At 33.8% G+C, this 25493-nt stretch overlaps 2 protein-coding genes across 2 annotated transcripts; both read left to right on the top strand.

Annotated features, from left to right (window-relative positions):
* The first annotated feature begins 377 nt into the window (after positions 1-377).
* On the top strand, positions 378-7112 carry LOC132555087 (high mobility group protein B3-like). Its single transcript, XM_060219426.1, has 5 exons — positions 378-453; positions 3111-3253; positions 3539-3785; positions 4231-4337; positions 5035-7112. The coding sequence occupies exons 1-5, from the start codon at positions 450-452 to the stop codon at positions 5173-5175; spliced, it is 642 nt and encodes a 213-aa protein (XP_060075409.1). The 5' UTR covers positions 378-449; the 3' UTR covers positions 5176-7112.
* Positions 7113-11707: 4595 nt separating this feature from the next.
* Positions 11708-22308, top strand: LOC132555120 (pleckstrin-like). Its single transcript, XM_060219463.1, has 10 exons — positions 11708-11786; positions 12981-13139; positions 13538-13663; positions 14100-14152; positions 15269-15360; positions 16367-16539; positions 17627-17776; positions 18736-18825; positions 19996-20071; positions 22145-22308. Exons 1-10 carry the CDS (start codon positions 11739-11741, stop codon positions 22306-22308), a joined length of 1131 nt encoding a protein of 376 aa, XP_060075446.1. The 5' UTR covers positions 11708-11738.
* Positions 22309-25493: the final 3185 nt, after the last annotated feature.

Raw genomic sequence — 25493 nt, forward strand, 5'->3', positions numbered from 1 at the left:
ATTCATTTCTTTAATTAATTAATAGCTTGCCCAACCAGTTTGAAATAAATATATTATGTACCTATATGTAGGCATCTCCTTCCAGTCTATCCGTTAGGCAACAGTAATAGTTTTTACGATCACACTAGATTATACCTAGAACTGGCTAAGTGAAGCATGGGAACCTCCGATTGGTTAATTGTTCTGAAGTAGCGCGGTATTTTGATATCTTAACAATACAGGTGATAATTCGAGCTGTCCCTGACAGTAGTTGAGTGATAACACAAAGCCCCGGGCACCGACACAAAGAGTTACGTCCCATGTGTATAACTCTTGTGCGGCGGGAAAATACTTCACATCTATTGGCTGATATGTACCACGTGAATAGTCCTTTGTAGCGTCCTACGGCTTGCTAATCATACTACAAGGTTTCTACAAAGAACATCGTGCTTCATTTTATATATAACAGTATGGGTAAGTTCACTACTTCTATATACACATAGTAGGATTTGGTAGTTGATGATAGTTGATTTTCTAGACGAATATGCTGTTGATGACACAATTTCATGATCGAATTGCACGATCGGTGAGGGTCATTTTTGACCATGTTTATAATAATTTTGGATTTCATTGTGGTTTTCAGGATAAATTTCCCTCGGCTTGCTCGCCGGGTTGTTCACAAAGCTATATAGGCGTTTGGTAGCGTTTCAGTAGCCATGTTCTTGTGTATATATAGTAATAGTAGTGATGATCAATTTAGTAATATTTTGAAACAAAGATCATTTATATGGAATCCAGATTTTGTAGAATGATAAAAAGTAATTAATTTTGTACTTTGGTTCACCTGGACCCACTGGTATTTCGGAGGCCCATCGAAAGGGGACAAAAAAGATTCGGGGCTTCTTTGACTTATATATATTTTTTTCGAAACTTGTAATGTGAAAATTTTGTGAATTCGAGAGAACATTTCAATGTTATAAATATTACATATAAATTCTAGCGTGAATAGAGGTCGATTGCTATCGAAAACATTTTTTTTAAATTTTAATCCGATTTTAAAAACGAATACAAAGCATCTGGAGGGAACGCACACGTTACTTTAGTAGTAAGCTAGTATTCATATCGATGAAATTGTGTGCCGAACTAAATTATTGAATTTTCATCATTATTGTATAATTTCTTGACGTTTGAGTTTAAAAGAATGATTATTGACCAAATTTTGTTCAAATTAACCATAAATAAGATAATTTTATTGGCATAGCCATATATCTAGGGATGCCTTGGCTTTTGCGCCTGTTCTGACCTACATAATGCTTGATTTAACTCAAGTAAATTTTGGTAAAACCAGAGTTATTTGAATCATTACCATATTACTATTTATTCATAAAATATAAATCTTAACACTGATTTGCCATTTTCATTAATTATTTCAATACTTTCACTTACATTTTATAAAATTTATAAATCATAAGTGATTTATGTAATATTTTGACAATTATTATTTTGGTATATTAAAAAGAGACTGACATGAGAACTGCTGTGGTGAAATGTTTTGTTTTTTGAGACTGTAGGAAGCATCAGTGATTATATAACATTCTCATTTTAGTCTCTTGATTAAATTACTACAAGCTTGGTTAAACAAGTTAAAAAGCACAATGCTCACCAATTTTAATGACTAGTATCCAAGTTTTATCTACTTAACAGAAACATTGAAATGATGCTTTTACACAACTAAAACATCAAAATGAATTTCATAATCCCCTTAATGAGGTTTTCTTTATTGAGTTTCTTTTCTAATCTGCACAATTACAACAAATTCTGTTAGTATATAAGATTGGGGGGAAAAAACCCAAAGTGATCAACTTGCAGTCCTTTATTTTATTTTAAAAAATAACTAACATGTTTGCTTTGATTTACATCCCTGATGATAAACTGAAAATGAAGCCAAGTTGAAAGTATGTGTTATTATTTTGCAATGTATTATGTATATCTTAATGAAACCATGCATTTCATTTCCAACTTGTGGGACTTGGGTCTTATCAACAACTTTGGTCACCAGACCGTCAGTCTTAAAAACAAACCAAGCTGCACATCATATTGTAATTAATATCATTGTTATAAAAAAATATTTTTTAAAATCCCAAGAAATGTAAAGTGTTAACTTAATTTCTAGACCCATACCAGGTGTGTTGGAATATTATTCTTATACCAAGCTAGGCCAGTAAGATTAAGCATTCAATGAAGAACAAAGCGCACACTTTCTGGAGCGAAAATATAATATTATTGGTACTAGTGGTGATACAATATAATTAATGCTAATGATTGTATAAGCAAAGATTATATCAAAGTTGATCAGAAATAAAACCAGAAATATGTATATAATGACACATTTCTGTATAATATTCACTACAGGAGGCATGTAGTTTTTTTGTTTACACATATACTAATTGATAACAAAACTAGGGCTGTCGTGGATATACAATTTTTGTGTGAGGTACTTGATCATAGAATCCCTACCCATACCCGATTACTTGCAAGTTTTAGTAATGTGATCACCACAAATTCAAGAAAGAACACAATGTGATCAACACCAATTTTTCAAGTATGATTGGCTAACCAATTATCAACTAAAAATTATAGCCAGGAAAAAGACTTTTACAATGTTTTCCAACTTACGTTTATGTGCATATTAATAAAGTTTCTTATCAACAGCCAGCCTACAAGAGTACAGAATTACTTGAAAACATTTTACAGGGAATTTTACTGTAGTACTGACTCTTGTAATCAGGTGCACATTTTATAACCTGGCTTGGTATTGAAACCGATCCGAAAAGAGTAATCCAAGTACTCGGTACATCCCTATACATAACTAATCACTAATTCTTTAATAAATTTTGTAATAGTTTGTTCAACCATTTCAAAATTTTAAAAAACTTCAGTCCTCTAGGCAACACTGGTAGTAATGCACATTTTTGTATATACAGTTAAAGGTTTTGTTAGTATTTTATTTGAGCTGTTAAATTTCTAATGTGTGCTTGTCCAAAGCAATTTTTTAAAAAAAAAATCAATTATTTTAAATCATGTTTTGGTGGCAATGGAATTAATTTGAATCAAATTTTGGTTCTTTGTAGGTCGTCCAACAGCAGATTCTCCCACCAAGAGGAAGAGGAAGCCAAAGGATGCCAACAGGCCTAAAAGAGCAACATCAGCATATTTCTTTTTCTTAGCTCACTGCAGAGCGGAGGCTAAGACAACAGGCAGAAATGTTTCAAAGGTAACCAATGTTTTATTTTAATGATACTGCTACATGGCAATCTATTATTAACCATTGTCAACCCTTAGTATCCTCAATTTGATATTCTCTAATTGATCTTTTAAAGTCCAAAGTTAACATACTGTATCACCAAGCAAAAATAAATGTTTCAGTACACAAATGAGGGGGAGGGGGGGGGGAAAGAAATGTAGTAATTTTAATATTTTAGAAAGTGTCTTTCACCATTTTTGATTTTTTCCTTTTCATAATTTATATGACTAACAATGTAATGTATTCAATTACTAGATTGCTGAATTCACCAAAGAAGCTTCTGCACAATGGAGGGGCATGAGCGATGATGCAAAGAAGCCATTTGAAGTCCGTGCTGCCAAGGATAAGGCACGATATGATGCCGAAATGGCCATGTTCAAAGGGAAAACTGTAGACCCCAACAAACCAAAGAGACCACAGACCGCTTACTTCCTCTTTCTTGGACAATTTAGGAAAGATATGAAGAACAGTGGAATCGACCATAAAGATATTATCAGAAGAGGTGTGTAGCTTGATCATTTTCCCCTTCTGTTATGCATCATGTAATACACTTGGTAGTATGTAATATGTTATATTTACCCAAAGTTTTATCTTGTTTCAACATCAGTCACCTTGTACATTTTAACTGAAAGTTGTCTGATGCGAAGCTGGAACACAACCCTACAAATGAATACAAAATTCACTGACAGTTTTAATGTTACTGACATTCAGGATGTCAATATGATATACAAGCAATGATATAGTACCATCTTACATGAATCAAACCATGAGCTGTTTCTGTATAAAAAGAATGGGTCAGGAAACTTCAAATTTTATGTTCAGCAAGATAGGAACTGATATAACATGTTGAGTAAAAAAGATGATGAAATTTGGTTAATATGTAAAAATTCAAACTTCATTATTCAACAGTTATTAAAAATGGATAAAAAAATTCCCCTTATTTTCAGCTGGGGCTAAATGGAGGGAGATGACAGATAGCCAGAAGAAACCATTTGAGGAACAAAGCCAAGTTTTACAGAAAGACTATGACAAGGAATTAAAGAAATGGAGAGAGGTATGTATTAAAGGACATGTGTGTGATATTGTTGATTTTGCTTCTTTACGTCATTTTTTTGCTATTTTTGAAGTTTTGATAAAATAGCAAAATTATATTGTTTCTTTCCACTTCAATCAGCTTCAGGTTTTAAAAGTGGAAATGATTATTAAATGTTCGATGTACAGATTTAAGAAAGCAGATTGTTTTATCAGATAGGTTTCCTAAGGTACCTTCTTGATCCAGTTAAGTGTTGAAATGGATGGGGGGATGGGGGAGGCTTCAAAAAAAGTTGGTATACAGCCAATTTTCATTGTTTGACTGTTATCAGAAAATCACTATCAGAAACTGAGGTATGGTTTATTCTAAAATTTCATATATAAGCTTCTGTAGTTGATTGTAGTATTCTTTATTCAGTTGATGTTAAAAACTAGCACAGTACGGGAGACAAAGAGGAAAGGTTGCACTCAAATAAAAAAAAAACCAATGAAAACATGATGGGCTACAAGGACCCTCTAGAATATCATTTCTTCCTGCATAGCAACTGGCCTGTGTCTGAACAGCTTGTAGAAAAATTCATATGTTTCAGTAAAGAAACATTACACAGACAGGAAGCATTATGATGGATCTCTGATAACATATTCTCGTTGGTTTTACCTTTCTGGGTATGAATTCAGCATTTTCTTTGCAGATTTTATAAAGATTGTTCTGTTTTCAGGGTGGAACATCAAGTGGTGCTACTGGTGGAGTCAGGCAACAGGTACCAGTAAACAATGGTATGGAGGAAGAGGAAGATGATGATGATGAAGAAGAAGATGACGATGAGGAAGATGATGATGAGGAGGATGATGATGAGTGAAATGATTGTGCTTGTGTTGAATTGACATGTTATGAACATAGATTGGAGATATTGCAGAATGTGTCAAAAATTCTTCAGAAAAGAAACAAGTATTTCATACTTATTTATGTTGTGTAAATGTTTCTCCAAATCTAGCCAAGAGAACAATCAAATGTTTCCTTTATGGAACAATAAGCAGCATTTGAAACATTGCTTAGTGAATATTTTAGTTGTGACAAATTATTTGGACAAAAAAAAAATGGCAATGTTTTGTACATTAAATGTTTAAAATAAAGGACAGGTACTTAACAGAAGGTTTTATTTCATATGAATAGATATATAACAGAAATTCTACAAATGAAGGCATTAATTCTGTTGCATTTTTAGGAATATCAGCATTTCCTCTAGAGTATGGATTATTTCCTGGTAATCATGAAGAAAGTCCCTATATGGAGTGTTTAGAACAAACTATGATTTTATCACTGATGTGATTGATATTCAGCTTGGAAAATTGTGCTGATATGATATGAATTTGTTTTCCGATGATTGTCTCCAATCAGTTGTTTTGTTTAGTTTTTTTTTCTTTTTTTTTTCTCCATTTTGTAAAGTAGCATTCATCTTTATGTCTTCACATGATTAGACATTCCATTCTGCTGCCAATTCATTTTGTTTCCATTTTTACTTCTGTGAATTTTGATTTTTAATCAAATTTTAATGAAATTATAAATTTCCTGGAAGGTTGTATGTGTAATCAGGTCAGCAATTTTGCTTTGATCTTCTATTGTATGTACTAGAAAATTCCTACAATCCTGTACTCGGTTTAATTAAGTGTCGGAGGCAGAATTGATTTGTACAGAATGAGAAATAATTTTTACAAATTTTGCATGTTTTCCCCTTCCTTTTTTCAATGTTATGAAAAAAGATATTTTGAAAAAATGAAAGCATTTAAGTTTTGCCTCCATTTTTATTTAATCCGCTCAGGGAAAAGATCATCATGCTTAAAATATAAACATTGATTTACAATGTAAGCAGTTGCTTATAAATTCTCCTTTGAAATATGAACATAGAATTGTGGCACAGTGAATGGAATGTCACCAAATCTCATATTCCATTTTTCATCGTCATAGTGTTTGATCTTGTTGGCATATATGACTAATCTGGTACTTAGGATGAGGTACCGAAAATGCCAGATTTACATAAAAAGTATATATGTCAATTGTCCATATATATATTATATATAAATTATATCCCATCATGTCATTGTAGAGAGTCCGTATCATTTTAGTTGAAACTTTTTACAGAAAGAAACTTTTGTCCATATTTTTATTGATGTTTAGAATATTTGAGTCTTGCTACCTTCAAGACTACATGTATCTTAAAGTCATGTCAATAAAAAAGTGAAATTGTTGATATATTACTTGTCATAAGTTATCAGGTACTGGAGATATATATATATAAGCATCAGGTCGAGTCTACTGTTAGATAGGGGAAGTAACCTGAAAATAGACAAGCAAGATGGCATCTAAATATTTCAACAATTTATGATATGTAAGCAATTTGGTTAATTGTCAAGTGATTCTGGCTTTTCTGATTGTTATGATTGACTGTCCATGTTTTCGGCTCCTACACACCTATAGGGAAATTAAATCACTACAGACGTGGCCAGCATGGCAGACAATCGGCAGATGTGAACAAAAACCAAACAGTAGCAAAAGGTGCATAATGTCCTCACTACAGTGTAGTCTTCTGATTGTTATCAGTAAAATTTCTTTGGTTATGTCTACTGGTTACAATTGATAATTGATCGTGATTTTCAATCAATATACCAATACTAGTGATTATGGTTTCTGGACCCCTACCTCTTAAGATGGCAGCAATAGCTGCCATATTGAAAAAAAAAATTTGATTGCTACATGTACTTCTGATGAACAGAAAGTAAAATTGAGACAGGACTTTAATCAACGAGTCGTGTTTTGTTTGCAGATAGTTAATCTACAATTAGATTTTGACCATTAATCTATATTTAAATTTTGACCCCAGCTACTTTAAAGATAGCTACAAGTAAAATTGGGATGATGAATGGAAGGTATGGGGGAGACACAAATTTCCACTCTTAGTGTTTGATGAAAAGATGACAAAAGTGTTGTCACTACTTCACAACAGAAAGATGAATCGAATCACTAAACAGGATTGGCTTTTGTCTTTGAAGATGGCAATTCACTAAACCTCATCTTTCCAAAAAAACTTGGTACATGTATAGCAGCTTCTGAAATGAAAAGCCATTAATCATACTGATTTTATTATGTGGTTAATTATGAGTAATACACATAATTGCAGGCATTATTTCTTGTTTGAGTCGCCTGGCCACGTGTGGTCAAAATTGAGGTCACTTACTGTAATTCCCATTTCATTAATTATCTGATTGCCTGAAATGTTAATCACAAGTATCATCTCTTGTACAAACTTGTGGTATAAAGATTAAAGTAACTTTTGCTATAAACAGAGTTTTGATATCCTCACTTTACTCGCTGACTAAACAACCTGATTGTTGTTCTGAAGCTTGGATGTTTGGTCTTAACCTCTTGGGGTCAAAAATAAACAGACATCAGTTTGTGCTCTACCAACTTAATTAACATTGGATTGTTGTAAAACTTTCTAACATGCATCCGTTCGAGTACCAGTCTCGACCGCTGTGGTCACAATAAGGTCACTTACTATAAGTAGATTTTCAACGTTCCGCATTACTGGTTTAATTAATCTACTAATTGTCCTGGAACTTCTTGCACTGAAAGCCTTATTTTCCGGGGTCGAAATTGTTACTTTCAACAAGTATTCAACCATTCTCTACCGGCTTCATATCCATTACGAGTTTGCTGTTTCTAGTAGTCTTCAACACCTGATTCATTTAGCAATAACACTATACAAGTTTAATACCAGTAAAGCACCAGTTGTTAGGATACTCTCATTGTCGATATCGGGTGCACCTGGCCTTGAGTTCTCCACTACCGACTCCTGGTAACCGCTGACAGTAATACATGCATTAATCAATCGAGTCATGTATACCTAGACCGCCAAATTCCACGATGGTTGTGTGGGAGTTCATAAAGATGGCTGCCCTATGGCAATTTTGATTTTTGAATAGTCATACATTGGGATCAAATGAAACCTACATTATGCAAATCCAGACGCTACAAAGATATCAACTCAGTACGTTTCAAGAACTTGGTATAACAAACTTTAAATGAAACATTTCATGTTTAAGAGAGTCAAAATAACTCTACTAAAATAGGGAGGCGATAATGATAATTATCGTCCCTTAGGTTAAATGTGCTAATGGTTTTAACGACTTTTCAATAAACAAGAGCCAAAGGGTCATAATATTGGGGTTTAAAATTAAAAGGTTGTAAAAAATGTAACTACTTCAACGTCAGGTCGTGGCAAAATATTTACACGGCTTCTCAATAACAAAGACATAGAGGGCCATTATATTTTGACCAATGTCGTGCTTTGATAAATGTTTACAAAGTTTGTTCAAATAAATAACCTTGATGTACTTTGAAGATCTAAAGGGTAAAATATATTGAACCTTTTAATTGGAAATGAACATTTTAGCACAGACATGCTTGGAAAAAACGTTTCCGTGTTTATTTCAAAGAAATTACCTTACTTGCTATCGAAGTCACATGATTCAAGCGCTTTAAAATCTTAAACACAACTTCTTCTCAATAAGTAAAAGGTGCACGGTCGTGATATAATACATGAGCCCTGCTCAGATGAGGATTTGTTTAAATTCACGAGATTTATCTAATCGTAAGCAAGAAGAAAAAGGTATATACATGTAGTGAGTTTATGATAAAAGTTCATGTTGCCAGAAAAAAAGTCTTCCAATATTGCCTTTATGATATAAGCTTTCTAACCAGTTTTATTAATTTTGCATGTACAACCAATGATAGAGGACCATTATAAAAAAAGATAAGTAAGATCCAGCGAGTACTTCTCGACAAACAGTAAAACGCAGGATTGTCATTTTCCATCAAGTCAAATTTGGTTCGGCACAACTGGAGTCGGAAAGCATCTAACATACGAAATTTGTGAAATATCCATCGAGTATATCTCAGAGAAGTGATAGTTTAACTTTCACGCTTCGAGAGCGTCGTCTTCCTTCATCTAGGGACAAAAGGGACTTGCACAAGAATTGTGAAAATTTTCTATTCGCTACTACAATAGCGATAGCTTTTACAACTTTAACTGTTAAAAAAACTTATCCGCTTGTCTGCTGGCCTGTTTTCTCAGCCAAGAATTGAAAGTAAAATAGACCCATCAAGTAGCAATAGCATGTTGACTAACAAAGCAGTTTCAAAACTGGTTGGTGCAACTAGGGGCCAGGGTGTTATTGTTTGCCAGGAGGGGGATATTCTGTCGAGATATCTGCCTATCTTTTCGGCAGTTTGTTTCCTACAAATGGAACTTGAGAAAGATCTTCCTAAACAAATCATTAAATACTAGTAGCTATAAAAACGTCAACTGTCGAAGTCTAAGATGGCCACCTTTTCGGAATTCAGTCATTTAGGAAAATGTATATGTTAAATGAAGCCGCGATAGGTAAAGCGTTTGTCCAAGTACATGACTTCAGGTGAAAATTTAAAGTAGGCTATTCGATACCATCTTACAAAGTTAAAAAGAGTGATCTATGCTGTCGTGGTTGTCTTGTTGAGTAAGAAGCTTAATCTCTGGATTACCTGCGACGGGACTTCCGTAAGTTGTTCAGAGTGGTAGCATTGACTGTTGACAGGGCGATAAACCAATACAATTGGTCGTTCGTCAATTTTTCCTTATGCGACTTTTGAAGAACCGACGGAGAGTAGACCCCACAACATTTACGAATCTAAAGATACGGCATTAGTGATAAAAACCCGACAAAGTTTATGAAAAGAAGTAACTTTTACCAACATTCAAGCTCATTGTGCCGGTTAAAGCACTAAATCGACCCCTTATGAGCTACTAAATAAAATGCAAGAAAATCGTGATATTGACCAGAACATTTGAGGCCCGAACGAATTAAGTTTATTAAACGCTTCTGAAAGAAATGGCCTTGACTCAGTGTCATGGAGGTCATAATTGCTGAACCACTGCAATGATTTCGTTTGACTGAACAAAATGGCCAGTATGGTCCTGAAATCTAGTTTGAAAAGGTTTACCTGAACAAATATTCAAGGTCACGTGTGCCAAATTTGTTGAAGTACTATGACGATTTCTTCCATACAGAACAGAGACAGGGAGCATTGATATCTAGTCTATATACTCTAAAGATATCCTGACGATTATGTGAAAATAAATGACCATGAATATGACGAACAAATGAGGGTACTCGACTTTGTATCCTTCTTAACAAACATAGGACGGTACTCAGCTTTTTAAACCTTTGTATTCGTTTTTGTTTGTTTCTGGAACACGTGATGATGTATAGTCAACATCGGAAAAAAACTTCTGAAGTAGTATTATAGGATGCATGCGATATATAGAGGATGCACTTTCTGACACACAAGTACATTTACTCGTAATTTCTAACAGAGTTATCTCCCTCATTTATTTACAGGTATACCCAATCAATTTGATCAGATCAGATTGCTAAGACATGTGTTTATTTGCCATAAGATATTATCCGTGACTAAAACTGTTCCATGTCACACTACAGCAAGTGAAAAATAGTAACTTCCTCAATACCATGGCTTTAGGCCTACATCAGTCAGTACAATGGAAGTTACTAGAACACCGTCTTCTTTATACAGCAGATCTATGTGGCCAAGACATAAGTAACACACGCCTTTGATGTTTAGGTTGAAATTTTGGTATTAAATAGATACAATCAGATCAACACATTTTAAAATGTATAGAAAAATAACTCGGGCTCTATGTAAAAATCGAATTTGTATGAACATATCCAGATTATTTTGTTTCAGTTTGATCGATGTTCATAACCCAAAATAAACAGAGATTTTCCAAAGATTACAGACATAAATAACACATATATACGTATCTGCCAAGGACCATATTAAGTCATGCCTTTTTAATTTGAAGTGATATCTGTGTATATATACGCACACATAGGTATGTAAATCACCGTTAGCACCAGTATTAATTATTAGTCCTAATTATTCCCATGTGATATCGCAATATTTATATCAGGGTTGCGTTGATGACTAACTCGGACTAAACCTCATGTAACCTCTGTTTGATGGAAGGTTCAAGTACTGTAAATCAGTCCACGTGACTTGTACAACAGAAGCACTTAGCTACAGCTAGCGCTCCTTCCTAAAACAAATCCTACACACCATCTGCTACTACGGTGTATCAGTTACAACGTCTTTTTTTATACGCTGCTGGTGCTGCTGCAGGCTAATTATAAAAAGGCCATCTGGTAGATGTTCATTACCGTCATAATATACCCCTTGTCGGGCCCCTTGTTATTGGAACCGGAAGTTTCCATCTGAGCGCCATCTAGTTACTAAATGCTGAAAACAAAAACAACGAGGAAAACAGATGATGCAGAATGAAGTTCGACTTGAGTGACAAACTTCAATCAAATGGATAATGAGAATACAACGCTGAAAACAGGATATCTATTGAAATTTGTAAATATGATAGAATGCGTTATTTACACACCTTTTTAAAATACATGTAATATTGATTGTAATGTGCAACACCCCCTCAGTCCGGACCGAAGGAAATCCGTTTCGGCCAACTAAAAAGTTTCCACGGGATATTATTTTAGTCCAACTGTTTTTCTCTTATTTTGAATTGCTGTTGTCAACTTCATTTATCTTAGAACAGTTCGTTTGATTTGCATGGACATTTGTTTGCTTGCGTTTGATAGATTAAATCATTTTAATTACCTGTGATCGGCTATATTTTGGACTGCTAGTCTTTCGATTCGGTGAGTCATAGGCTCAGTCGGTATTAATATTTCGATCTATCTGTCTTTGAATTTTGTCGGATTTTTTTTCTCTGAACTTGTCTGGACAAGGGCATTGTTGGTATGATTTTCATTAAATTTATACAAAAATTATTCCATCGTTATCACTAATTATGGACATGCGTACCTGCTGGTCACCGATACTAACTGTTTTCTTCAGTAGCCTCTGTTCCACTTCCTCATGGAGTGGAAGTACTTTTTCATTACGAAAATTATTAAAACGCTGAATAACCCTCTTTGTTTTGTAGCAGAAAGTGCATCCAATAGCATTGAAAATAACTTCAGCAATTTAGCAATACTTTATATTCGGTATACTAAGCCAAATATCACCTGATGATACTTACACACAGGCATGTATCCAGAGAACTATCACTAGACTAAATTGTGTGAACTGTGAATTTAGTTTGATTGTTGACAATAATTTATATAACCAGGTTTCTTATTTCCAGTAAATTAAAAAAACATAATTAAGGGAGAAACAAAGCAAACTACTAAATATATGTCCCCCAAAAGTTTCTTTAAGTAGCAAGTCAGTGGTTGTGCATCAGAAAATGAATTTAAAAAAAACAACAACATGTCAACTATTGATGTAACATCCTGGTTATTTTCTGTTTTCTTCTTACAAATGACAAATGATATTTAGTGGTTTTCTCTGTACCCTAATTGCTCTGGATGGCATGCAGCTGGCCTGATGCCTTATGTTCAATAAAATGCTCAGCATCACCTACGGCTACTATGTACTACCTGTGGGAGACAAGTGCCTCAACATTATATTGACTGTTGACAAACAATTATTATTGTAGAGCATCAAAATAGCCTTTGCTTTGATAAAATATATTCTATTTAATTGTAGGAGCCAAACAAAAGATGGAAGATCAGATGGTTAGTGCTTCATGAAGATCAACTGACTTGCCATCACAGACGTGACAAGACAGTAATAGTCACCTTCATTTCATTGCATGGAGCATCAGTTATCTGCCCTTGCTTAGATGACCCTGTTGCTGATGCTCAGGTAAATTCTTTCTTTATATTTGTGTTATTATAAGAAAGTTTAACAATGTTATTGAGAACAATATTATTGTGTTTTGTAATATGTGTTTTAGGCTTTTAGAAGAAGGCTATAATCTCTTCTTAATTAGTTTCTTTATAAATAACCCATCTGATCTTTTCCAAAACTGTCAGCTGATATCTAACATTGGTAATTTTCAAGTAAATTGTAAGCTTATTTCATTTTGTATTGATCAAAGAGGAAATAATTGAGATTTTCAGTATCTTAAAACTGTGTGGTTTACATACACTTATAAGACCCATTGTAATTGTAAATTGGAAGGCATTCTGATTCAGAAATATTATTTAATAAATGCTTAATTCTGAATGAGACAAGTGTTAAACTTTTGTTTTGTAATTAAGGGAGTATTCAAGATAGTTTTGCCAGAGGGTGAGGAGATATACCTACAGGCAGCTGGGAGGAAAGATCGTGAAGGATGGGCTCATGCCATTGGTGCTGTGATACGCTCCATTTCAGGCTCAAAACAGGTCAGAATATGCTTTTTATTGACATTTGCAGTTCTTAATGAGAGTTGGTAAGCTAAGGAATTTTAGTGTACCTAAATTAAGGAGACTGAACTCCTGCTTAGACATGTTTAACATTTTGTATATTGTAATTTTGTGAATTTCAAGAAAAGATAAGTCCCTTGTCCTTCTACAACTAAAGATAGAACCAACATATTTTACTTATTTCCTGACCTGTCTGATTTTGGCATTTTAGAATTTAGCAAATTGCAGTATTACAGGAGTAGTATTAAAATTTGATCTTAATTCCATTCCTAATTCTTTTCTTTAATAGAAAAGAATTCAACATACCTGTAACAAATTGTTGAGATATCAATTAATATTTACGTCAATTGCTTTACAGTAAACATTTTGTTAATCTAGAATTCCGTATTTGTACTGAAACCAATTTTTTTTTCAGGTTTCAAATGGTAGTGTGCCATTTCCAGCTTTCAGAGCTAAAGTCAATGTCAGGTATGTTGACAATGATTGAAGTCAATTGAAAGTCAATGTCAACAATTTTAGCTCACCTTTTCAAAAAATAGGGCAGCTTATGCATAAATGGCATGCCACATTAAAATGTCCATTAAGAGATTGTTGATTATGTAATAGTTAAAGCCTTAATAAACACTACATTTAGTCCACTATAATTAGATGGTGGGCTGTTCAAATAGCTTTGGTGTCCTTAGTCGGTTGTCTGTCCTTCATTATAATGTTATCACTGAGAAGTACTGGATAAACTTTTCTCAAATTTCATATGTACATTCCTCTCAATATCTTATAGTGTTCTTCTAACTTTGAGACAGGCGAATCATTTTGAATTTTGACATTGAAAGTTGGTTATCATCTTTTCTAAAAACTTCTGAATGGATTCTTCTCAAATTTCATATTCATATTCCTCATTGGTCCCTAGAAGTGACCTTTAAGTTTTGATAGTGATCAGAAAAACCAACTGTTGAACTGTTGGCCATCTTTGATTTTGACAATAAATGCTTGTTATTGCTCTTTTTGAAGAAGTGCTGGATTTATGTAATTCCTTGGCCCGATTGGTGCCTTTTAAATTATAAGACTGCTGGGAAAGACCAAATTACAGACAGATGGCCATCTTAGATTTGGACATATAAGTTTTTATCACTATTTCTTGAGAAGCAAAAGATGAACCATTTCCAAATTTCGTATGTAGGTCCTCTTTCTTAGAGTGAATTTTCAATTTGGATTAGTAAGATGACATTGGATGTTTTTTTATCACTACCTAGGAGAAATACTAGATGGATTTTACTAAGATTTTTTGTAAGTAAGAGCAGATAAGAGAAAAGAGAAATTATCCAAATTGGTTATCTGGGCTTTGTTAATTTCTTGTTTTTTTTCCTCATTTTTCTGACTTCTTTGATTCAGTGTGTCTCAAATAGGTATGTGCGTTTGAATATCGGTCAGTATAATTGACATCAATTTTGTCATCAAGAGGTAAATTATGCTGTTCTGAGATAGCTCTTGTTCATAGTTGACAACTTCAGAAATCCTTGCATGCAAATCATGGAATGGAATTTCATCTAAATGCGACATTCTTTTGACATTTTGATGTGTTGACAGTGAAATTCTTGGAGCAATACAAGATCCTGATGCTGGAGTCATGCTAGCCAACCATGTCCGTAATGGAGCTGTACATAAAAACTGCTTCAAGGGTAATTAAATTTTCAGTCAGCATTCCACTCAACACCAGTTTTAAGGAAAGACCCACTGAAATAATTTCATATTTTAATTGTCCAAAATGTAGAAAAAAAACATTGAAATGTTTCTCTGATCAGTTACAGGTATTGAGATTTTACAACTGAAATCAATTTTATTTCACTTTATTATACCTGTTATAGAGGAGATGAAAGATTTGTCATCAACAAATTTGTTAAATCCACTTCCTAGAGCTACTAACCAGAAGATTCATGATACAGAAATGATTTAAGATTTCCGGTTGGTTGTTCTTAATTTGCCTATAGTTTCAACTTCCTTAAAAATTCACTTGATGATGTATTCACTACTTCAGATTTTAAGTTGCAATCTTGAATGATCATTCAAGGTTATGGTCAGAGGTTATTAGTCTGCTTTTCCTTGTCTGTTGGTACATTATGTTCCTTGTTGCTGTAATAACACTTTCAAAGATGATCCTACATGTACACTTCCTTTGTACAATGTATAATGTATGTTATAAATAATATTATTACTTCTGTTATGTGGTAATAGCTTTTCCCTTAAGCATCCTTTTCTCAAGAACTGTGAGGGAAAGAGTCGTGATATTTGGCTGGAATGTTCCTTTGATGAAGCCTGACAAAGTTTAAGTGGGATGGAGTGGGTGGGGTGGGGTGGGGGGGAATGACTTGATCAATCATCAAGGTCACAAAAGTAAAATCTGTCAAAACCTTCAAACGACTTCTCCTGATTGAAGCTCCTAAAATGAAGCTTGACAAAGACCTTGACCCATATTCTTATGTCATGATTGGATTTATTCTAAACCTTTGAAAGAGGAAGGAAGTAAAAGGATAAATGTGCAGTAAAAAAATTTTTTAAATAGACTCTAGTTGTCTTCTGGTATAGTTTAATGTTTCTAATCACTGTAACAGAATGGATATGCAATTACATTATTTTGTATGGCTACAACAGTTGTACTACAGTGTAGTTTCCTTTTACTTTCTATAGGCAGCGATGTGGTTGATTGGCTGATTAGGTGGTCAATTGTGAGGAAACGAGATGCAGGATCAGCAATGGTTCAAACAGTGCTCAAATTAGGCCATGTCCAGGAAGTCGATATCAATGATGGTGCTGCTGGAGCCTCTGCAAAGTTTAGTGATGATGATAAACTTTACAGATTTGTAAGTTTATTTCTACATTCTTTGATAAAAACTAGGAACAAATGTAAATAGACAATACTTGTGTTCTCAGTCTGAAGTCTTTAAGCTAACTGACCTTAGAGTTACCACTAGTTCTCTGACAGTTTCTGACTTCCTATCAACATACAAATATTCCTTTGTACTGTTTGCTTAGTGGACTTGAATGTCTTGTGTTTCAGGGGAAAAATCATGTCTTAATCATAATTGTATTTGTTAACTTCTTGCTAATTTCTGTAATTTCTAGGTACTCACATGGTGATAAACATGAAGTTTTTGAAAATAGCATTTTTACCTCACCTGGGCTAAAGGGCAAGTGAGCTATAGAGATACTGCAGCATCCATCGTCTGTGAACGTTTCCTATAGATAGCAACTAGTCATGATGGACTGGGCGGATTTAAATCAAATTTGGTCTTAAGTGTCATTGGAGGAAGGGGAACTAATTTTGCATAACAGCGGGTCGGGTCCTCCAAGGTCTGAGAGGGGGATGAGGGGTTAATATGGAAAATCTATCGAAGTGTATCTTGTTCTTTAGGAATTGTAGGATATTGTCCAAATTTGGTCCGAAGCATGCTTAGGTGAAGAAAATTAAGTTTTGTATAAGCTGTGGGTCTCGGCCCCCTAGGGACAGATGGTTGGGCCCTAATATGGAAAACTATCGATTTCTTAAACATCTATCTTGTTCTTATGCAGAAATTCCTGGATTCTACCCCAATTTGATGTCAGACATGCCTATGAAAAAGGGATCAATTTTGTATGAACAATGGGTTTCAGTCCATTGGGACCAGAGGGCAGGGGCCAGATAAAGGATACAGAGCCAATTCTTTAAAATCTTTATATTAGAACTGTTTGACATTCTTGATGAAGAGAACTTATTTATTTACAAACAGCTGCATCTAACCCTGTTTTTGAGGAGTGTAGTCTGTGACGGAGAAACAGATACAAGTGTTTTAAATTCTTTTCCCTTTGTTAAAGTCAATCAATTTCAGCAAACTAAACCAGGTGAGGGATGCAGGCCCTATAGGCCTCTTGTTGTATTTCATGACTAATCATCAGACATTGATTTTACAGACTTCATTGAATCTTGGGGGCAAGAGAAACAGTTATTATGACAGCACAGATAGCGACTCGGAATCATCAGATGAGGAGGAAGAGAATGCAAATGTTGACGTTAAGCACAGGAAGGGAAAAATTCTCAGGGAAAGATTCTTACTAAAAAGGGTATGATTATTTTAGAAAATGTTAGAAAATATCAAGAATTTCAATAAGTTTAAAAATGCATTGTGTCTCACCTATAGAATTTATGAACAATTCCATTTTATATTTTGCAGTCAGATATTTTCTTGGGGTTGCTGCTTTGGCTTGGGGTTGATGTTTTTGCTGCTAGAAGCCAATTTTTTTTGCAGTGATTTACTTTTGTCATATCTGAAATATCATTGTGGTGATTTATACCCTGAATATGTAAAGCACAGTAGACTAAATTTCAATGATTCAATAATATGCTCTAATACACCAACTTCTCAGAATCAAACACTCAGGGGAATCAGACTAACTTCAAACTACAATCAATAAGGGATTACAATTGCTCTGTAGATATATGTACTGTTCGTAAAGACTAAGGATAAAGAAGGAAACAAATATTGGCTGAAAACCATTGTGCATTATCTCTATTGTAATCCATGGCAGTTGATTATTAAGATTTTAATTCTTTTGTTATAAAAGTGAAATAAAATCCCACAAAAAAGAAATAAGTTTACAGAAACATGGTGGTCATTCAGGAAATTACAAAAAATGTGTCCATGGAAATAATAAAGAGGGCAAAAGTTATTTGTGTTCTAAAACTCCTTTCAGGAGGTATATGTTATCTTATTATCAAGATATCTTATGATCTGTCTCTTTAAAGAGGCTGAATTTTTAAGGTACAACTATATATTGAACACAGGCTGATTGACTAGTTGAAATTCAGAAAATATATTCACAACACCGAAAACTAATGTGATACAGTTAGACAGCAGATGAAGGTTTTGTTGATCTGCAGTGGAAATTCTGTCCATTGCACTTACTGTAAAAAAGATGTGCTCTAAGTAAGAAAGCAGTGTCTGCTCTGTAGATCATATATACATTTCCAAGTGAGACGCTAGTTTGCAAATTACTGATGAGTCGCATTTTGTTTCTTACAGAGACACATAGCCAAGGATTGGAGAGTGGTACGGGTTATTTTGAGGGAAAAACCTAGCACCGTTGAGTATGGTAGAGCTATCGCTCAGTCTGTGAGTTATCATTTGTCTCTGTCATTAACGTTTCACTTTATTAAAGTTTTCTATTTAGATCTGTTGTTCAAAAAGTATTATGTCCTAATTTCATCAACTTGCTATGTAATTACTTAGTGGATGCCTCAACACATCCTGCTATGAAATATTTCCCAGATGGTCGCAGGTCAGGGGAAAACTTTAAATTCCTAGAGGCTTAAGAAGTTTTGCATTTATCTTAGTTTCTCATAAAGTATAAATACTAATTTATCAAATTCAGAATGTGATTACAATGTAGTTTGTATTGCCATTTGATCATAACAAATAGATTATATGAATTTTAAATTCATTTTTTTGTGCATTTTTGGGACAAAAGCTCAGATTTTGAGATATGACTACATATCATTATGACTTGTTCTAGGACTATATATCTTTATGACTTGTTCTATTCACTTTAGATTTAGTCATATTGAATAATGTACTGGAAGATATTAGACAAAGTTTCCTCTCCCTCCTTGGAAAGAGAAATATGTTTTGGGTGAAAATGTTATAATGTAAAGAGGATTAAAAAAATTACAGTATTTTGATGTTTGTGTTTTGCTAAGCACCAATATTTAAATAACAACATATCTCTGGTGTTTATACACTATTGATATAAAATAAACATAAAACTGGAGTATTTTTTAATTTTTTAGATTTAATTGTATTTTGCAGTTATCTTGAAAATTGTTATCCAAGCAAATAGAGACATTTGAGAAACTAAATTCTGCAATTTATTTGTTGTTATTGTACCTACTGAAATATCATTTAAATGAAAGACGCTTTACCCTAATTGGTCTGGATGGCATGTGATGGGCCTCCTGTATGTTGTTAGTGACATAACCACCAGCGATTACAAGGAGACACTGACTCAGGATGATCCTGGCTGTTCATGGGCTAATAAACCCAGGAAGAAATATCATTATGATGATACCAATTGCATTGTTGTTTTTTTTTCTGTGGTTTTTTTTTTTGGGGGGGGGGGGGGGGGGGTTGGGGGATGGGGAGTGTAAAATACTGAAATTGATGTATTTTTTTCTAAGTCCATTAATTATATATACCGGTATGCCTTTATAGAAATACTTGTCTTGCATGTTAAAATTTTCTGAGATTATTATTGTGTTGTTATGGGGTTTGTTTTATCTTTTACAGATAGCTTCAATCTCATCAGCCAAGTTCATTGACCTTGAAAAATATGATGTCCAGATGTCCAGAAAAGACAGCTTTTGTAAGTTGGATAATATGTCAGTCTGTGATTATAGACATTTTGGTTAGATTGTGAATCTGCAGTATTTCATGCCATTTGTATGATAAAAGGTTAAAGTATCTGATGTGTCCATCACTACTTTTAGACATGACTAAATGAATACATTGGTTTAAAGCAGAACCCAACAGTGAAATTCTATTCATCAGGGAAAAATATTTTCTTGTACCTCTTTATATTTATAAGTTACACATAGCAAGTGTGAAACCTATCAATTCTACATAAGTGATCCTTAGTTCAGTATTTCTTTTTTGTCAGTCTTGCATCAAATATTGCACAAAAGAAAAACACATAAATAGCTCTTTTGATACAAATTTAGTTAGATACAGTCGAGCCAAACAATGATTTAAACTGCATCAAAGGAAGTGCATTACAAAGTAACATAATGTTTAGACCAATATCATCATTCTTTGTCCTCAAATGGGCCTTTTGGTGTATATGAAATAATATTTACTATTAAGATACAGCTAACTTTATCAGCATTTTCAGACTGCTCAAATTAAAAAAATAGATTTTGGTATACCATACCTTTCTATGGCCTACCATTTTAGTAGGGGTTGGGGGAGGCATAAAGTTATCTGTCTGTCACATGTTATTTCTAAGATTTTGAAAAAATCTCAACTGACTTGGTTCTTAACTAACGTTTGGTATCATATTATCAAGTTCTACACTTGATCTGATTCTGGTTTGCATATAGGAGCAGACATTTCTAGCTCACCATCAGTAGATGGTGTGTTGTTCAAATGTGGTCCTTCAACTCTCTATCAGTCCTTCAAAAACCCTTGTTATCATTATTGAATCATTCTCATATTTCACTAGCAGGTTCATTCCCCTTTGTCTCTAGTTGTGCACTCTCAATTTTGGGACTAATCAGGGGAACAATATGACGACAGATGGCCATCTTTTACAGTTTTGTTTATTATCATTTTCTTCAAAAGTACAAAAGTAGAAAAATCATTCTCAAATTTCATATATAGGTTCCCCTTGGTCATAAGTCATGCATTTCCTTCAGGCAAATAAAATGTCCAGTGGTCATATTTGATTTCGACAGATGTAGTGGTGAAGAGTACTGGGTGAATTCTCGGATTTCATATGTAGGATCTGCTTTGATCCCAGTTGTGAATAGACTGTTTGGGAAAAGAAAAGAAAAATGGCTGACTGGTGGCCATCTTTGATTTTGATCATTACAGTTGGTTATTATTATTTCTTGAGCAGTACAGGACTGATTGCTCTCAAATTTTCATATGTTTATTCCTCGTAGTACTGATTTTCCTTGTTTATTGACATTGCCATATGATGTAGTCACCTGTCAATACAACATTGAAGTTTGAGTAAATAGGAGGGAAAAGGAGAAAAGAACAAAGATCCAGCTTTGATATAAAGACGTAATGAAAAGATCATACAATGGTGGGCTTCCAAGATTCACGGGAATCTTTAATCTAGTTTTACTCTGGTAATTTGTTTGTTACCAAGTACACTTTATCGATTGTTGTATTTATGATTCATTTTATACTCCCCAAAAAATATTTTCGGAAGAGCATATAGGTGCCACTTTACCCATAAGTCCATCTTTCTGTTTGTCTGTCTTTCCGTCCTTCCTTACAAGTCAGGAGCATAACTTTGCCCATAGTTAAGCAAGGATCATGAAACTTGGTGTATGCATTGGTCATACTGACTGAGGGGATATGTAGTGTACCTTATTCAGGGTCTTCAACTCCTCAGTGAAAGAGTTACTGCCCTTTGTTAAAATTTTGTGTCATGACATAACTTTGCTTGCAATAAAACAAGGATCATGAAGCTTGGTGTCTACATTGATAATACTAAGAGAATGTGAAGTATACAAAATTTAGGACCCGTAACCTCTTATTACAGATTTATTGCCCTTTGTTAAAATTTTGTATCCAATAATGTGGTTTTTTCGGGGACCATTCATCAGTTTCACTGATACTCTTGTTTAGTTTAAAGATTAAAAAAAATCAAAATCATTACAATAATTACCTGTTCTATGGCATAACAAGATGTGGATTTTTGTTTCAGCTTCAGGTAGTGGCAGTAAGGGTAAAGTGAAGAAGAAAATTTGCCTGAAAGACAAAACTGGTAAAGGTCGATGTCACATCTTCAAAGTCAAAGATGAGGAAGAATGGTATGAGTGGAATTCCATCCTCCAGCAGCTTACTGGTCAGAAACAAGTTACACTTTAGTTCATAGGTTAAAAGTCAAAATAGATTTGTTACAAAATATTTGATTGATCTGGTTTTTCAACATGAAGCTTAGTAATTTTAGTACATTGGTACTGTGGCTGAAAGGTCTGTTTTTGGTATGCACTTTTCAGTGATTTAGTGCAATTTAACACAGTTTGATTCATAGAAACCATGTGTACATATTTAATTGATGACAATTGATTACAAATATAAATTAATGCTTTTATTGCCAAATAGATATGCTACAAAGTAGCCAATTGGCTATTATATGTTATAATGTGATTGGGCATTGGTGGTGCAAATGGATTGATGTATGTTGTCTGATGTGAAGTAGTTGTAAGTGAAGGGAAGGAGTGTCAAATTTAAATCAAACCAATTTAAATGCCAAAATTGTAAAGGAAGTAATTAATTGGTTTAGGTAAAAAAATTGACACCAAAAAAACCTTGTAATACTTGTAATTTAAACATTTTAGTAAACAAATCTCTTATGGGAAAAAATGTTATGGAGTGTTGATAAATGAAAAATCAGCAAAACAGGGAATAAGTGCATACAGTGAATTATTTTACAAATGGGACAGATTCTCATCACTCGTAAGTTCAATACTGAGTGTGATCTATGTTGATAAAATTTTTGTGAGTTTAACAACTGTAGAAAATGGAAAAATCAGCACAGATTCTAACTGAAATATGTTTTAGTCGTTAAGAATAAAGGGAATCAAATATAATATAGTGGTCTATTATGGTTACCGTAATGGTACTAATAGTTGTTTGTAAATCATTTGTACTGGTATGGACTGGTGTTATAACAGAACTTTTAAAGTAGGTAGGTACTGGTTCTGCCTATCAATGAAAGCAAGCCATTATAATATAACAATATGGCTTTAGTTCAGGGTACTCAATCGTTTATTTTTTCAGCTTAATACTATTCTAATAATCAAATACACTCGCACCATCTTATCCACTGGCAAACTTTTGATATCAAATGGATTGACCCCTATAAGTTCACTTGATATCTGCATATCGTTCGTGTTTACATGCCTTTATTGCCAATTATAGAATATCCCTCTTTAAAGAGATAGTATCACCTACACTGAGTCAGATAATACAGATAGGCAGAAGCACAACTTTCACTGCATGGCTTTTGTAACACACACTGCAGGCTTTTTCCAGGGAAGCTTTTTATGTCAGATTGGGAGTAACCATTTGAGATGCAGACACTCCCTTTCTGATTAATATCTGTGCTAGTTGGGCCTCTGTTGAAGTGAAATAAACATTGTCTGAGATGCAGAAACTCCCTTTCTGGTTAATATCTGTGCTACATGTAGTTGGACTTCTGTTGAAGTGAAATAAACATTGTCTGAGATGTAGACACTGCCTTTCTTGTTAATATATGTGCTAGTTGGACTTTTGTTTAAGTGAAATAAACATTGTCTGAGAGGTAGACACTGCCTTTCTGGTTAATATCTGTGCTAGTTGGGCCTCTGTTGAAGTGAAATAAACATTGTCTGAGATGCAGAAACTCCCTTTCTGGTTAATATCTGTGCTAGTTGGGCCTCTGTTGAAGTGAAATAAACATTGTCTGAGATGTAGACACTCCCTTTCTGGTTAATATCTGTGCTAGTTGGGCCTCTGTTGAAGTGAAATAAACATTGCCTGAGATGCAGACACTCCCTTTCTGGTTAATATCTGTGCTAGTTGGGCCTCTGTTGAAGTGAAATAAACATTGTCTGAGATGCAGACACTCCCTTTCTGGTTAATATCTGTGCTAGTTGGGCCTCTGTTGAAGTGAAATAAACATTGTCTGAGATGCAGACACTCCCTTTCTGGTTAATATCTGTGCTAGTTGGGCCTCTGTTGAAGTGAAATAAACATTGTCTGAGATGCAGAAACTCCCTTTCTGGTTAATATCTGTGCTAGTTGGGCCTCTGTTTAAGTGAAGTAAGAGAAGCTCATTATTTATGTTGATTATAACTGAGGAGCAGTTATTATTCAATATTGTTCCATTTATAGATAATTGTATAAAGGTAATTTTGTTTTAATAGTTATATTCAAACCAGTGAAACTAGGTCTTGTAGCAGGTATTAAATGTATGAAAAATAGTTAAAATTTGTTACAGGAGGTCATTGTTATATTTTCTTGTAGTGTGTATTACACAGACAATAGACTCCTATAAATGAAGTCAGTATTCAGGGATGTTGTTAATTTATTTTGAGTGCAATAATGTAGAACTGAAAATGATCATGAAGATAGGTAAAAACATGGACTTTTTGTGATGGATGTGTGTTCATTTGTTAAACTTTAGATTCAAAAAATTTAAAAGACATAATACATTTAACAAAAGTAAATATTTCTTCATCCTGCGAAAGAAAATGACTAATATTTTAAATATTAATACGATAATATGGATTCTGTTAAGTAAATTTTGTGTTTTGAGGTAACATTCTGTGTAGTCCCTCCATTATCATTCTGTCAGTATTGACATCTCTGGTGTACTAAAGCTTGCCACTAATACTAAGACTTCCTGATATACATTATTATGTCATGCATAATAACATTTTATGTGAAACAATGGAATGGTGCCATATTTAGATAGTGGTACAAATTATGATTTCTTATGGTTTGTATACCCGGTAGTTGAAACATTTCCACAAAAACCATGTTTTTAGTTGAGTTGTCTCCCTTCCACCAACAAACATTATTTTCAGATGCATCTAAAAATCCTCCTTGAATTGACTTTGTATGCATATAAAAACCCAAAACTTGTTCAAATTTCTTCTTAAAAAAGTTTGAAATGTGTGGTGAATGGAGTAGATTAAAGTTGATGTACATACTTACCTTAATCATCTTGTATCTGGTTTACTCTAGAGGATATTAATCTTTTCATGTCATCAATCAAATTAAGATATAGTAACTTGGACTTTGTTTTCCATTGTCAGTTGTGATCACAAGGCAGCATCTACACAACTCCCTATGCACTGTTGTTTCCATTTACTAGCTTTTTTACCACATTTCTATCATTTGTATTAATTGGTCATCTATCACAACTACCATCAAACTTAGATTTCTCCTTTGTCATATATGGCTTCCTTTTGTGCACTGAAATTTTCAACACTTGATTTAACCAATATTTGGGAATGGGGAGAAGTAAGATTTTCTCTTCTCAAATAGATCTCAATTCAACCATC

Source organism: Ylistrum balloti, unplaced genomic scaffold (genome assembly GCF_031769215.1).
Source record: "Ylistrum balloti isolate Yb309-2 unplaced genomic scaffold, AGI_CSIRO_Ybal_v1 Utg370452, whole genome shotgun sequence".
In the NCBI taxonomy this organism is placed as follows: domain Eukaryota; kingdom Metazoa; phylum Mollusca; class Bivalvia; order Pectinida; family Pectinidae; genus Ylistrum; species Ylistrum balloti.